The following is a 15,106-nucleotide window of genomic DNA, read 5'->3' as shown; positions in this document are numbered from 1 at the left end:
AACTGATTATCAATACACAAAAGAATGAATTTGTACCTCTATATCACAGTGTATATAAAAAAAACCCTAAAAATGGGTCTAAGACTGATATGTAAGAATGATAACTTTAAAACTTTTAGAATAAAATATAGGTATAAGTAGTCATGACTTTGGATTAAGCAATGATTTCTTAGATAGGATACCTAAAGCACAATTAATGAAATATAAATAAAATGAATTTCATAAAAATTTTAAAATTTTGTGTTTGAAAGAATATTATTAAGAAAGAGAAAAGACAATCAACAGGATGGGAAAAGATTTTATAAACTATTTATCTGACAAGAGATTTTTGTCCTAAATATATAACAGTACTTACAATGCAACAATAAAAGCAAATGATGCCATTTTAAAGTGGGCTAAAGATTTGAATAGACATTTCTCCAGAGAAGACATACAGGTGTCCAATAAGTACATGAAACAATGCTCAACATCATTAGTCATCAGGAAAATGAAAATCAAAACTTCAATAAGATACCACGTCACACTCAGTAAAATCATTACAATAAAAGACAATAACAAGTATTGGTGAGGATATAGAGAAATTAAAACCCTCATACACTTTTGGTGGGAGTGCAAAATGGTGAAGATACCTTGGAAAATAGTTTAGCAATTCCTGAAAAAGTTGAACATCGAGTTACCATTTGCCAGTTCCAATATTTAGCTACAAATAAACTTGTATACCAGTTCGCTGCAGTGTTATTTATAATAGCCAGAAAGTAGAAACAGTCCAAATGTCCATCAGTTCATTAGTGGATACATAAAATGTTGTGTATCCATGCAATGGGTTATTAGTTGCCCTTAAAAAGGAATGCTACAAAAAATTTTAAAAAATAAGGAATGACCTACAAAGGGGCTTGAAGGAAACTTGGAATGCGGTAGATGTTCTGTGTCTTGATTGTGGAGGCAGTTGCATAATTGTAAGTTTGTGAAAAATCAACTGTACATCAAAAAAGGGTGACTTTACTATTTGTAAATTATATCTCAATAACCCCTCCAAAAGCATTACAATAAATCCAAAATTAATTGCATATAAAAAAGTAAGGTAAAAGAAAGAAAAAAGGGATACTACAACATGGATGAACCTTAAAAAATCATGCTAAGTGAAAGAAACCAGACATAAAGGCTACATGTTATATGATTTCATTTATTTGAAATATCTAGATTAGGCAAGTCTGTAGAGACAGTTGTTTCCATGGACTGAGGAACAGGGCAGGCGATGGAGAATGACTGCAAATGGGTATGAGTGATGAAACTTTTTTGGAATTAGATAGCTGTCATTAAAAGCACCCCTTTAAAGTGAAGTAGACCTTACTATGTTTGTTACCTTTAACAGAAATTTGTGGTGCTTATGTACTAGCCTTGTGCTAATGCCACTACAATCTAATGAAGTAGGTATGTATATTCTTCAAAAGAGGAACAAACCTAATGTGTAGACAATTTAACATGTTACTTCATATTTCAAACCTTATTTCTATACTTCTGAAATGGGAATAACTTCCAATGTATCACAGTTTTAATAACACATAACACTTTCATTTGTTTTTTAACACAGGACCCCCTGGAGCAGCTGTCCCTCCACCTGTAGGCTACCCAGGAGGCTTCCCTGTGAGATATTATAGTCTACAGCAGCCCAGTACCTTCCCCTACGGCCAGCCAACTGGTGGCACCTACCCTATCCAATACCAGCCTGGCAAATATCCGGTGTCATATCAATCTGCCCCAATAACATGGATGCCAGGGTCAGCTCCAATACCTGACTGCCCTCCTGGCCTGGAATACTTAACCCAGGTACTTCACACAAATCCAATTTATATTACCTAATGAAGTATGATTGGGGATCCAACAAGAGGCAAAAGGCTGAACTGATAAAGGCTGTGGATAAAATGATGGGTCAGTGATGGTAGATAATCTGGTTTGTGAGACTGTAAGAGTGATGGTGTTAATTTTAGAAATGTGAAAGGAGGCCAAAGAGTATAGGCATGTTTGTGGTGGGATGAGTTTGGTTTTTGTAAAGGATACATGTTGAATTTTAAGACACTCATGATGTCCTGTTGAAGGCAGTTTAAAAGATAGGAATACGAGTATAAGAAAAACTATCAAAGATGCTAATCAGGATGCCATTTGCTTAGAAGTAGAGTTAACATGAAGAAAAGCAACATAAAAAAAAAAAACCAGAACAGTGGATGGTGAGTGAATTACTGTGTCTTAGCCCATAGCCTTTTCTCATCATCCATAGTTTTCATCATCCAGCCTGTCATTCCCAAAAACATGCAATGCATATACAAATAGGGGACCTAGCAGAGATATTGCTTCAAGCCCAGTTCCTGAGAACCCCTTCACATAGTCCAGCAACTCCATAATTTCCACTTAACAGACATTCTGGAGCTACCAGGACATCCAGGTTAGAAATGGGCAATATACCAAGTTGGTGTACCAAAATGTGTATTTCCCCAAATCCATATCAAAAGTCAAAAAGATTGCTTAATGAAAGTGAGAAAACACTAGTATAGAAAATCCCTTAGAAACTACTGAATCATGTTTTGCTTTTAGAAAAAAAAAGTGTTGAAATACATTATAAGTAAGGGACTTGCCAATTCAATACATGTCTTCCCATATAGTCAACCAAACATTCCTTGAAGTTGGTTAAGTTTTTCTTTTCAATTTTATGAAATGATAGAGACTCAGTTCATCTTGTGTATTGAAAACCATTGGAACAACATTACAGTATTTGATACTTGCAAGCCAGAACAGTTGGATCAGGAAAATTTGGATTTTACATGAACCAAAATTTTTATGAAATCATTGTTTTGACCAAAATAATGACAAAATGCAAAACCAGTCATTCAGGTAAAATATTAGAGTAAACCCCTATATCATTTTAGAAGCTTATAAAATTTTTATAAGTTAATCAAGTTTAGAGTCTTTTTTATACTCAGTGATAAATAACTGAAATTGTCTTTGGAAATTCAAGATTTGGAGTCATTTCTCTTTTGAAAATGTATAACTTAAATATTGTTCATTTAAATATTTAAAGTTTCTCTTTTTTAATTACTCTGACGAAAGTTAACATATTTCATGAATTCTGTTTTTCCTTTCAGGAATGTTTTGAGTTTAAAAAAATGAAAAACAAAACAGGTTTGGAGCCAGACAAGCCTGGTTTTTAACTCTAGTTCTACACCCCCTTACTCCATAACTTGAATAGGGTTTGTAACATGCCCGGTATTTTTGGCACACAGGGCTCAACCAATAGATGATAGCTGTGTCATGTTATAGTTAACACACTGTGTATGTGAGCAGAAGACATAGAGCCCATCATCTTCACCATTTTCTTTATCCTAGCCTTTTGCCATCGCTTGTGCAGGCAGCTGAATCTCCACCAGGGCTATCATGACTATAATATCTAAAGTAGCAGGGTTATATTATTTCTAGAATATTGGCTTGGCCAGTGACTCCACCGGTTTGTTACAGAGCTGTTCCTTAACAGCCTTGGTATCTTACTGGGCAAACTTCTTCCACATTAATGGGCATGGTGTCCTTAGAAAACCTTGCTCAGCAGTGAATGCTTTTACCATGTGGTAAATATTTTCACTTCTTAATTCTAGGTTTTAACATTCTAGAATTTATTAAGGGGCTATAACACACCTTAGTGGCCACTTTTGTTATTTTGTAAAGGATATATGTGCATACATGTTTAGACCCCTCACCTGATTGTGTTTTTATGTAATAAAAACATTTTGAATGAAAGATTATATATTCCTATACTCTCCTATCATCAGTCAAACCCTAAAACATTCATGTCTAGTTATTTTAAATTTTATTTATCACCACATTCATGTATTTCTCATTATGTAATATATTCAATAAGTATTTTGTGAAATATGGTGTGTCAGCAGTATTTTGGACTCAGGGATCAGGAATAATCTAATGATCTATATTATCTAAACTTATACACATATGATCAGTCTGTCCTTAAGGAGGTTTTTTTCTCTCTTTTTCAAGGAAGTTGAACAGATACAGGCCCATTAAACTGCCTTTCTTTAGAGTAAGTCCTAGGTAGAGTTAAGTTTGAGGTTTATTTAATGGTATTTCCAGTCTCCTTTTTGAAGGGATCCCACTCCGGAGTTTCCCCTCCTTTGTCTTAATCCATGTCGAATTCTTCCACCCTGTGAGACCCTCCTGTTACTGAAGTGTGCACACCTGGGGAAGGTCTTGGTGTTTAGTAGCTCAGGTGAATGAAAAATCCGCATGTTAATCTCTCAGAAATGCCTGAAAAATGATATAAAATTGGACAACTCCTGTGTGCAGTAGAATCTACCTGGCAGATTAGCTCTCCTGAAGCCACTGAGACAATTGCTTTCTTTATGGCGGGTCCATGTTAAACTGTCCTGAACTTCCTGAGCACCTTCAGTCTGTGGGTGACATGTCAGAGAGACCAGTGAGTAGGGACTGAGCTAGGGACAACCTGTGTCAACCCAGCTGCTTCTAGATGCTGTTACTGTGGTGGGGGGGGCGGTAATTTTCTGATATTTTAGACCAAAATTTTAGTCTTTTACAGTGGAACCGGAGAAAAGTGTCTTTTCTCTCAACAGCTCCAGCAACCACATGATCAGGTGCATATAGGCTGATCCCATGGGGTCAAACATGTTTTATTCTGTTCAGTTTCAAAAAGATATTTTGATATTGATTGATAAATTTTAATACCTATCTCATCAGTTTCTTTTCTAGTGCTGATTTAATTTAATTCTGATATTTCTATCTTTCCTAATTGCTTTGTTCTCTCCCAACAGTTGGACAACATACATGTTCTTCAGCATTTTGAGCCTATGGAAAGTATGTATAATTCAGTAGTGTTTTTCAGCTTTTGAACCAGGTAGAAATTTGTATTATCCAATACCTAGTTCCTTACTTCTACTGATCAGTTTTTAGTGATTTAGGAAAGTAATAAAGGGAAACGTTTTGTATACTTTTATCCATTTATATGTCACACATAAGCTCTTAGACTTGAACAAGATTTACATTTTATGTGGACAATTGCCCTACCCTTTACCGACCCACCTCTTCCATGTTAACTTTTCATGAATGACAAAAAGAAGGAGCCAAAGTCTAAGTTACTTAGTTGGGGGCACCAAAGTCAGCTTAATCAGTGGCAGAACTGGAAACCTGCTGAGATCTAGCCCAGTTCCCTTTTTTTGGAAGTAGGAAGAAATCACAATATACTCATATAATGTCTGTTTTCAATTCATTCTCACAAGATTACTGTACCTCACTGTACCAGATCTACACATTCCTTTGACCACATAGGGCCTTTGACTTTTCTGGGTTTGTTTTCTTACTTGCAGTTAATATTGACCCTAATCATCTCAGCATATTTTATGAGGTGATTAATTTATGGTTTCATATACGATTTCATTTATATGTTTCTGTAATTGTTTTCTCAATTCAGATACTCTAGGAGTATTGTTTCAATTTTTGATTTTATGTGAAAGTTTTTAAAACCATTTTACATTGAACTTTTTAAAAGGGATGTTTTAAATTTTTTAAATTATATAAATAATTATACAGCATACAAATTATTTTAATATTCTATTCTAATCAATCATATATATTTTATGTGAAATTTTATAAAAGCTATTTTGCTTTAAGCCCCTAAAAGAACTTATATTTTATTTTTTATTAAAGTATAATTAACATACAATATATTAGTTTTAACTGTACAACATAGTGATTCAACATTTATATTCCTTATGATGTGATCACTAGAATAAGTCTAGTAAGTAACCTGTCACCATACAAAGTTACTACAATATTATTGACTATTACCTCTCTGTGTACTTTATAGTTCTGTGACTTTTTTTGTTTTTAATAACTGGAGGTTTGTACCTCTTATTCCCCTTTTTGAGGCCCACTTCAACTACTTCTAATTTAAGATGGTTTCCTCATTTTATCTTTTAGTGATGACGAGACTTGAAACTAATAATAAATATGATATTAAAAACAACCTGGACCAGATGGTTTACGTTGTAATTGAAGACACGGACGACTTTACCAGGAATGCTTATCGGACACTGAGGCCCTTCATCCTCCGGGTCATGGACTTCACGGGCCGAGAAATCATGACAATGCAGAGGCCTTTCAGATGCACCTGCTGTTGCTTCTGTTGTCCCTCCACCAGGCAAGAGGTCAGAGAATGGAAGTCTAATTCCTGAGGATCAGTCTCTTCCTGATCCAGCTCCTCACATATGGTTGTGCTCCTTCCAAAGCTACACAGGAGAGGGTTTTCACTGGTTCTGCGCATCAAAAAGCAACAAGATATTAAGGAGGGAGGAAGCCTCGTTGTTTCCCTAAAGGAAAATTAAATTACAAAGGGCTTTTTCCTGTGGGTTTATGCTCTTAGGTGCTAATGAGTGGATCAAGCAAAAGTATTTCATCAGTGACCACAATTCTATGAATTGTGTCTACTGAATTAGAAATTTACCTATCACTTAGGAGTCACAGGCATTAATCTAAGTGTACCAATGTATCCTCATATAAAATATGCTAAGGTAGACATAGGCTTTTAGAATTAGAAAAGACTTTAAATAACTTTACACTGCCCATCACAACACAAACCTTGGCTATAGGTAAAGAAAGGGTGTCTCAGAAAGATGGAATACCTGTGAATGGTGTTACACCTGAGAGGTGGCAGTGCTGGAACTGGAAAACAGACGTTCTGAGTTATAGTTCAGTTACTGTTCTGTGACCTATGTAGCTCTAGGAAAGTGTTTTGCTGAAGGAAAAAGAAAAGCAAGGTCCTAACTGTTATGCCTCAGTGGACTGAGTGCAGGCCTGCACACCAAAGGGTCACTGGTTTGATTCCCAGTCAGGGTACATGCCTGGGTTGCAGACCAGGTCCTTGGTTGGGGCATGTGTGAGAGGCAACTGAATGATGTTTCTCTCGCTCTATTTCTCCCTCCCATCCCCTGTTTCTAAAAATAATAAATTAAGTCTTAAAAAAAAAGAAAGGAAAAGTAGGTTTAGAGAGGGACCCAAGAGAATTTGAATTTCAGATATGCCACCTATTTAAAGTGGGACAATTTATTTTTAACCTTTTTGGGTCTCACTGTTGGACACTGTGCAGAACAATATCTTCTTGATTACAGGGATATTTAAATATTAAATGTTAGCTACAGCATTTACTGTAGTAATTTATTCAGCCCTTTCTGTGCCTTGATTTATTCACCTGTAAAATGGAGATATTAATATCACCTATCTCATGGATAATTGTCTTGAGGATTAAGTAGTAAATAAATGTCAACTACTTAGCACAGTGCCTAGAAAATAGTATAGAGTTAAATGGATATTAGTTATTATTGTCAAATATCTTTTTCCTTTAGCATCCTTGTCGTGTGTGTGTGTGTGTGTGTGTGTGTTCTTATATTTGAGGTAAATTTCCATCTCTTATCCTTGATGCTTTTGTTTACTAAGCATTTTTTTCTGTATTCACGAGTTGGGCCTTGGGAATCAAAGCCTATAAGTGCCACCTTCTGGGGGGGGGCTCCACCCACAGGGCCCCCCTGGCTGCCACAGATGAGGATAATTCTACCAAGACATGATCTGCTTGGGGAGGAAAGGTGGCCAATCTCTCAAAGGAGAAGGGCCAAGAGCCTTTCCCTCAATGGGCTTTTATTGGGTTCATTTTGCACAGGAATACAAGTAGAGTTCATTAATCATTGTCAGGCAGAAAGGATCAAACAATAGATAACATACAGAGAGCTCTGAGGGCCTATTCTGAGTTAGGGTCTGTTAGTTAAAGGGCTACAAAACTTTGGGAAACAAACTCATTTTCTGCTCTGACCTTTATCATTTAATTAAGAGCATTCTTAGCAAAGCAGGTTTCACAGGATTTTATGTATTCATTCTTAGACCTGATCAACCTGGGGAACCCACCCTTTCCAGACCAGGGCTGCACCACCCTCTGTCATTGTTTCAGGCTTAAGTCAGGCAGGAAAGTAAGGCAGCCAAGAGATTAGGAGACTTCTCACAGACAGAATGAGGACTCAGGCTATGTCAAAGCTGAGGGGCAAGGGTCTATCACCCCTTTTTGCTATAGCTCCCCAAGTCCTTCCCTGGGGCCTCCCCATGATCATGCCTGTCTTAGGTCATCTCTCCCTTGAGGAATCTTACTTGTCATTTGCTAACTGATCAAGCATTGGGGGCCAGGCAGGGTGAAGTAAAAGGAGCAGAAGCGGTGCTCCTGCCAGGGAGATAAACTTTGTCTCCTTAGTGGCTTATGGTCTGAAGGTTGCTCACTCAGCCTTAGCCATAGGAGGGTTAGAGCTCCTGAAACCAGGCGGGGCAGTTCCCAACAACCTTCCAAGACCATAGTTACCCAGGACAGGATAGAGCAAATCAGTATTACAGCTTTAGTCCAATATATGGGATTTTGTCCCACAACATTATCTAGGTTTTTTCTGATTTCTCCAGTTTGACCTGTGTTCATATGCATGTGTGTGTGTGTTTAGTTCTGTGCAGCTTTATCAGCCATGTAGATTCGTATATCCACCACCATAATTCAAATACCAGTTTTATTACCACAAAAAACTCTTTCATAACTACACCTCCCTCCCTCCTTCCCTCTCTTCATCCCTAACCCCTAGCAACCACTAATCCAATCTGCAGCTGTCATTTAAGAAACAGAATCATATAGTATGGAACCTTTCAAGACTGTTTTTTTTCCACAATATAATTTACCTTGTTTTTTTTCCACAATATAATTTACCTTGAGATTCATACAAGTTGTGGCATGTATTAATAGTTCATTCCTTTTTATGACTGAATTATATGGATTCTTTTAAACCTAATTTATTTGTATGCAGAGTTTTTTTTATACCTCAGGCCTAAACTTATATGAAATCTCTGTCCTAGAAAGCTATCAAATTTATGTGTTTGTATATGTGTGTGATTGTATATATATGAACAATAATATCTTCATTTGACAGTCCACGAAGCTGTGTAGTCTTGCCCCATAATGAGACACAGGGGACTCAAAATTCTTAGGAAAGTATATCTGACATCAAGAAAATCATCAGTAGAGCTCTTAGTTTGGTCTTTTACCAAATAATTTAATTTTGTGACTCTTTTGTTATTATTAAATATGAATGTCTTAGTTCTTCCCAAAGGAATATTGCAAAGATAATTAGCTGAAAGAGAATATTGGACAGTATTTTTAAAACTCTTTTAAAAACAGCTTTTTATACCCATAACACATTCTGTTGTTTTCCCAATGTACCGTTTTCAAAATACTTCTTTTTGGTTTTGTTTTCTATTCTAAATGTCATGTCTGAGATTTAAATCTAAGAAGTTAGGTTTGATTGTTTTGTGAGTTGTGCCAGAAGACATAAGACACAGTGATCTTCCTTACAGCACAGAGAGCGGCACGAACATCAGCCTGTTTTTGTAGGTCCCCTTGTCTCCATGTTCTATGGGGTTGACTCAGAAGAGCTCCCGTATACAGCTGTAGAACACTAAGCCCAGAGAGCTGGCCATTATATGATAAATAAGTAGGAACTTTGTCCTAAAGGGGCATATAACCTCATCTCTCAAGGCTGTTCACTAAAACACAAAGCTAAGAAATAACCAGGGTAAAATAGAAGACTCTTTCCCAGTAACAATTCCCCCCATCCCCAGATGGATTGAGGACACATCTTGGTTGTGTGTATGTGCACACATACCTATGTAACATCCTCCCCTCTGTCATGCTTCATTGGCAGCTGGAGGTGCAGTGTCCTCCCGGCGTCACCCTCGGCTTTGTTGTGGACCACTGGAACCTGTGCCGGGCGGTGTACAGTGTCCAGAACGAGAAGAAGGAAACTGTGTTGCGCATACGTGGGCCGTGCTCCACCTATGGCTGTGGTTCGGATTCTGTGTTTGAGGTAAATAAATGTAATGATAATATCTTCACATCTTTTTTCTACGTGTACTAACAGACCTCAGATTGATTTGGTTTTAGATGATTTTTCATGTGAATGAATAGAGTAGTATGAAGAGTTAGCTGGTTGACTTTATATGATTTTCAAATTATTGTTAGTGGTTTGCTTAATGTTTTCCAAAATGTGAACTCTATTTTTATGATTTTAGTGTTTGGTAAAGCTAAGAGAAACCATTAGAACATTAATTCTGAGAGTAAATAGCCTGTCATAACCTATGTATTTTATTCTTGGTTGTATTTAATTAACCATTTTTTATCAAAGATTTCCAGGTTCAGATAACAGGTCCTGAGTGGTGGAAAGTGCCCTCCATCTCACAAAACACAGAGGCACCCCCAAGGCTGTGCACGTAGCTTCTTTGCAGGACAGAAGTCTGTGTCCTCAAGGAATAGGATAACACTGATAACATGGATAAAAGTCAATAGGCTTATAACATTTTCTCAGGAAAAGAAAAACCTTTTTGCTTTGCTTTTATCTCAATGGATAATCATATAAATCTGACAAAGGAGATTACTAGAAATATTTCCTGAGCCTCTCAGAGTCCTTTCTGAACACCTTATAATTCAGCAAGCTTATCATCTAAACTATTCTTTCCAGTAGTTCCCATGACCCCCAATAAACTTTTCTTAGTTCTCATTTTACATCACCAAGTCATCAAGCATTTCTTATTTTTTAAAAGCCCACGTAGAGAAATAGAAAATATAGATAAGCCAACTTCCAGGGGCAAAATCATTCTGTGTATAGGGTCATTCTGATCACCAGAAGTCAGTATATAAGTAGAAGCTGATGTCCTTCAGGATCCTGGCATAATTTCAGAAGACAAGATTGATTTGTTTGGCACACAAAAGCTTGAGTGATTATAAGGAGTTTGTGAAGTACACAAAACTGTGCCTCATTGCTTTTGCTCAGTTGTTTCCCTAGATTGGAAGAAATTCCCTTCCAATCCTTGATTCCCACCCTTTGCAATAGGGAGAAAAATTTCAGAACCAATTCAAATCATACCTCCTAACTCATCTAAGAACTAAGGAAGAACACTGGCCTGAGAAGTATAAGATATAAGATTCCAACTCAGTTATTGGCCAGCTGCAAGGCACTAAGCCCTTCCTGGCCATAGTTTCCTATTTGAAATTATATTCTAATATATTCATTTCCTGCACTGTGTTTGTGGTCAGTGAAGCTACCTCTAAAATAGAAGAATAAAACATGTATTATAACATTTTTTGGCCATCATACAGTCAGTTTCTTATCTTTCTAGGTCACGTCCCTGGATGGTGTCTCCAACATCGGCAGTATTATTAGGAAGTGGAATGGCTTGATATCAGCCATGGGCGATGCTGACCACTTTGACATTCGCTTCCCATTAGACCTGGATGTGAAGATGAAAGCCATGATTTTTGGAGCTTGCTTCCTCATTGTAAGCCTTTTCCTTTTTAGTTATCTTGAGAGATTTATTCTTTCTAATGAAAAGCAACATGGTAGAAAGGCAATAGCTTTGAAACTAGACCAACTTCTGTCTCTACCACTTACTAGTTACATGTTTTATAAAGTGTTTAATACTTACCAGCTTCAGTCTCCTCATCTATCAAATGGAGATAAAACACTTATAAGTTCAGTTTATAAATATTAACTATTCAATATCATATGAATAAAGGGGAGGGAGAGTAGAAGATACTAGGCATCAAATGGGTGTATTGTCAACAATGCGTGTCACTGATTATTCTTACTACTTAAAAATGCCTGTCCTACCCTGGCTGGGTGGCTCAGTTGGTGGGAGCATCATCCCATACACCAACTGTTTGTGGGTTTCATTCCCAGTCAGGGCACATGCCTAGATTGTGGGTTCACTCCTGGTCAGGGCATGTACAGGAAGCAATCGATGTTTCTCTCACATCGATGTTTCTCTCTCTCTCTCTCTCACTCTTCCTCTCTCTTCAAAATCAATAAAAAATACATTCTCAGTTGAGGATTTTAAAAAAGGCCTGCCCTGTGATGTTTTAATGAAATTAAATAACTCTAAAGCTGATGTCCTTTCCTTCTACCTTACTGTCAATGCACTATTGGTGTTATACCATGTTATACTTATTAGTTGTAATTCCCTTGCTGCATTTCTTAATAATTAGTGGGTAATAATCATAAGTAAAGCATAGAAATAAACTTGATAATACTTACTCTATGAACCTAATTAACATACTGCAATTGGTATTTTTAACATAATTAATATTGCTTATCAAGTTTATCTGTCTTTTAACAATAAAAGTTTAGCTAATTAGTATCCCAAATGGAAAATATATTGGCTGCCAACAGTTTTAAGTTTATAATTAGTGCTCTTTATATTAGGTTCTCCTTATAAAGATTTATTAGATTTATTTACTTTTAACTGGTGTGGAGGATTGCCAGATAAATTATAAATGGTAATATTTATGCACTATGTCAAATTATTTATTTATATAAATATAATTCTCTCTCCATATACATATTTATGTATATATAAATTCTTTTTCCAATTTCAGGACTTCATGTATTTTGAAAGATCTCCACCACAACGTTCATCAAGATAGATGGACACCGCAAATCACCATTGATGGTTTTAAAAAAAATTAGAAAGGTTGGATTGGGCTTACAGTCAACCCTCAATTATTTGCAGATATATTTACCTGCTTTTGCAGATTATTTTTATTTGGTGTTAGCTTTGCCATGTAAGCTGCAAGTGTAAGAACACAATCTAATGTGTGTTTCAATTGAGTATGTGTCTCATTGTCTGCTTGGTAGAATAGGAGTTCATCCTGAAAAAGCTATGACTTGTTAACCAAGTAAATATAGATACAAAATGAGCTTGAAAACGCTTTAATATGATATAGGGGACATGAATTCCAGAGCTCTCATATTAGTAGGTAATGTCGATCGACATAGACTCTTACCAAAGACAGATTTGATTCAAGTTGAAAACAATGATACTCTTCATCTTTAAAAAAGAAAAAGGAAGGCGAGCAGAAATATTATATTTTATTGCACAAGGAACATTTCACTTGTGCACATGGATCAAAGCCTCATTTTGCAAAATTCATAAAAATTTCAGTGGAAAACTTGATTTTATTATAAAATAAAACTTTTTATCATAAGATTTATGTTTTCCATAGCTGTTCTCTCATTTGCTAGCATGGACAATCAGGAGCTGCCTTATATACGAAGACAATGTCAGACTATCAGGAAAAAAGGTGACTAGGGCCACAGATACTCTAGATCTTTTAACAACTTGGAGACATCACTGGCCTTATAAAAAGCTTACATTTAATACATTTAACCTCTCTTGGTCAGATGTCTTACGTATTAAATATTTTTGGCCAAATCTCTAAGGTTGCTAATTGAACTGTTGTATCTTGTTTGAAATAACGCAGAGGAGGTAACTGTTTTCTTTCAAGAAGACCCCTGATGATCACTGTGCTGTTTTAATCATAAGAATTGGTGTTTTGTTTTCAAATTTTGAAATATGACAGTCTGCATTGCATTTTCTAAAAGCAGGGATTATTCTAGTGATTCAGGATGGCAGAGGAGAAAGTAGAAGCTACACTAACCTCCTCACAGGACCAGTCTGGAATTACAACTAAATTGTAGACAAAGCATTCTGAATAACCAACTGAACACTAGCTGGAGAAAGCCTTATAACTATAGACAGACAGAATAAACCACTTCACAACAATGGGACTTGTAGAGACTGCAAAGGAGGTGCAAGAGGACTGGCTGGGATCCCACAGGCAGCAGCTGAAGATGAGGAGGAATATTTCAGCAACCAGTGGGGTTCCCCTGTGAAGTGTGAAGGCTTAACCCCAAACTAGGCTCCCAGCCTACAGCACCAGAGTTGGAAAGGAACCCAGATAACATCCAGCTGTGAAAAGCAGCAGGGTTTCTGTATGCCAGGGAGAGATTGCTGGAGACTCAGAGAGCCTCTTAAAGGGTCAATGCACAAAATTCCATTTGCACCCTCTTATCCTGGGCTCCAGCAGAGGGAGGGCACAGTAGACTAGAGATGACTGAGGAGAGTCTGGGGATGGTGACTCTGCAGAGAGAATTGAAAGAACAGCCACTAGGATCCCTGTGCTGAGTCATTCCTCATACTGCAGGAGCCATGTTTCTCAGGCAGAGCACTCCCCTGCAGATGGCATTAGCCTGAGGGGAAGCAAGAACCCTGCCTGCAGGAATTACTCTGCCCCATCCTGTGGAGCCTAAGCCATGCAGCGGATCATAGCTTGATTAATTTAACAACTGATTGGTTTAAAGGCTGATTAGTTTAACAACTAAAATGGACAATACAAAGAAGCAGACAAAAAATGGGAAGACAAAGAAACAGGACCAAAACAGACTTCTGGTCAAGATGGTGGCATAGGCAAACATGGCTCACCTCTTTGCTCAATCACATCAAAATACAACTAAAATATAGAATAACCATCACTCAGGAACATCAGACATTGAGCTGAGTGGAAGTCTGACAACTATGGAATTAAAGAAACGACATCCATCCAGACTGGTAGGAGGGGTGCAGACACAGAATGGATTGGTCCAACGCCCACATGGATAAAAATTCAGGAGGGCTGTCTTGGGAGTGAAGGGTCCCAGACCTATACCAGGTACCCCAGCCCAGGATTTCAGTGTCAGGAAGACAAGTCTCTACAGCTTCTGGCTACAAAAGCTAGCAGGGATTGAGTCAGTGGAAGAAACTGCTAGAGCCCCAACCAGTTCCTCTTGAAGAACCCACACACAGACTCACGTACTCAGTCCCTCTGAGCTCCAGCATGGGGGTAGTAGCCAGAAAGGCACTGTGGTATACAGGGAGAAACTGAAGTGTCTGACATCAAGGCAAGCAGAGGCCATTGTCCCTTTGCTAAACCCTCCCCCACATGGAACCAGTAAGCTGATGCCATATCTGAGACTTCATCAACTGCTTAACACTGTTTGACTCACATTGGGATCCTCAAAGGTTCTGCCTCATCCAACATATAGGGCCGCCCAAGCTGCCTTTCCATAAGAATGACTGGTCTTGGCTCCTAAATCCTAACAAACAAGCAACAGCTGGCTTCAGTGAGCCCTAGTGGAAGCCAGATTAGATT

General features: G+C 37.5%; 1 protein-coding gene and 1 long non-coding RNA gene across 4 annotated transcripts in view; one reads left to right on the top strand and one right to left on the bottom strand.

The window, feature by feature from the left end:
• Window positions 1-12,833, top strand: part of PLSCR4 (phospholipid scramblase 4) — a 55,237-nt gene extending 42,404 nt beyond the window's left edge. For all 3 annotated transcript variants that reach the window (XM_036017883.1, XM_036017885.1, XM_036017884.1), the window contains exons 4-9: window positions 1,592-1,827; window positions 4,827-4,869; window positions 5,992-6,218; window positions 9,789-9,950; window positions 11,260-11,418; window positions 12,515-12,833. In XM_036017883.1, coding sequence (XP_035873776.1) covers window positions 1,592-1,827; window positions 4,827-4,869; window positions 5,992-6,218; window positions 9,789-9,950; window positions 11,260-11,418; window positions 12,515-12,562 — 875 coding nt within the window. In that variant the 3' untranslated portion in view covers window positions 12,563-12,833. The remainder of the gene's footprint in view (window positions 1-1,591; window positions 1,828-4,826; window positions 4,870-5,991; window positions 6,219-9,788; window positions 9,951-11,259; window positions 11,419-12,514) is intronic.
• LOC118498849 lies at window positions 7,514-8,705 on the bottom strand. Its single transcript, XR_004901333.1, has 2 exons — window positions 8,389-8,705; window positions 7,514-7,559 (listed from the first exon to the last, which is right to left on the bottom strand). It is a non-coding gene; the product is annotated as an uncharacterized LOC118498849 (long non-coding RNA).
• Window positions 12,834-15,106: the final 2,273 nt, after the last annotated feature.

Source organism: Phyllostomus discolor, chromosome 2, assembly GCF_004126475.2.
Source record: "Phyllostomus discolor isolate MPI-MPIP mPhyDis1 chromosome 2, mPhyDis1.pri.v3, whole genome shotgun sequence".
Classification (NCBI taxonomy): domain Eukaryota; kingdom Metazoa; phylum Chordata; class Mammalia; order Chiroptera; family Phyllostomidae; genus Phyllostomus; species Phyllostomus discolor.
This window is presented reverse-complemented; position numbering and strand designations above follow the sequence as displayed.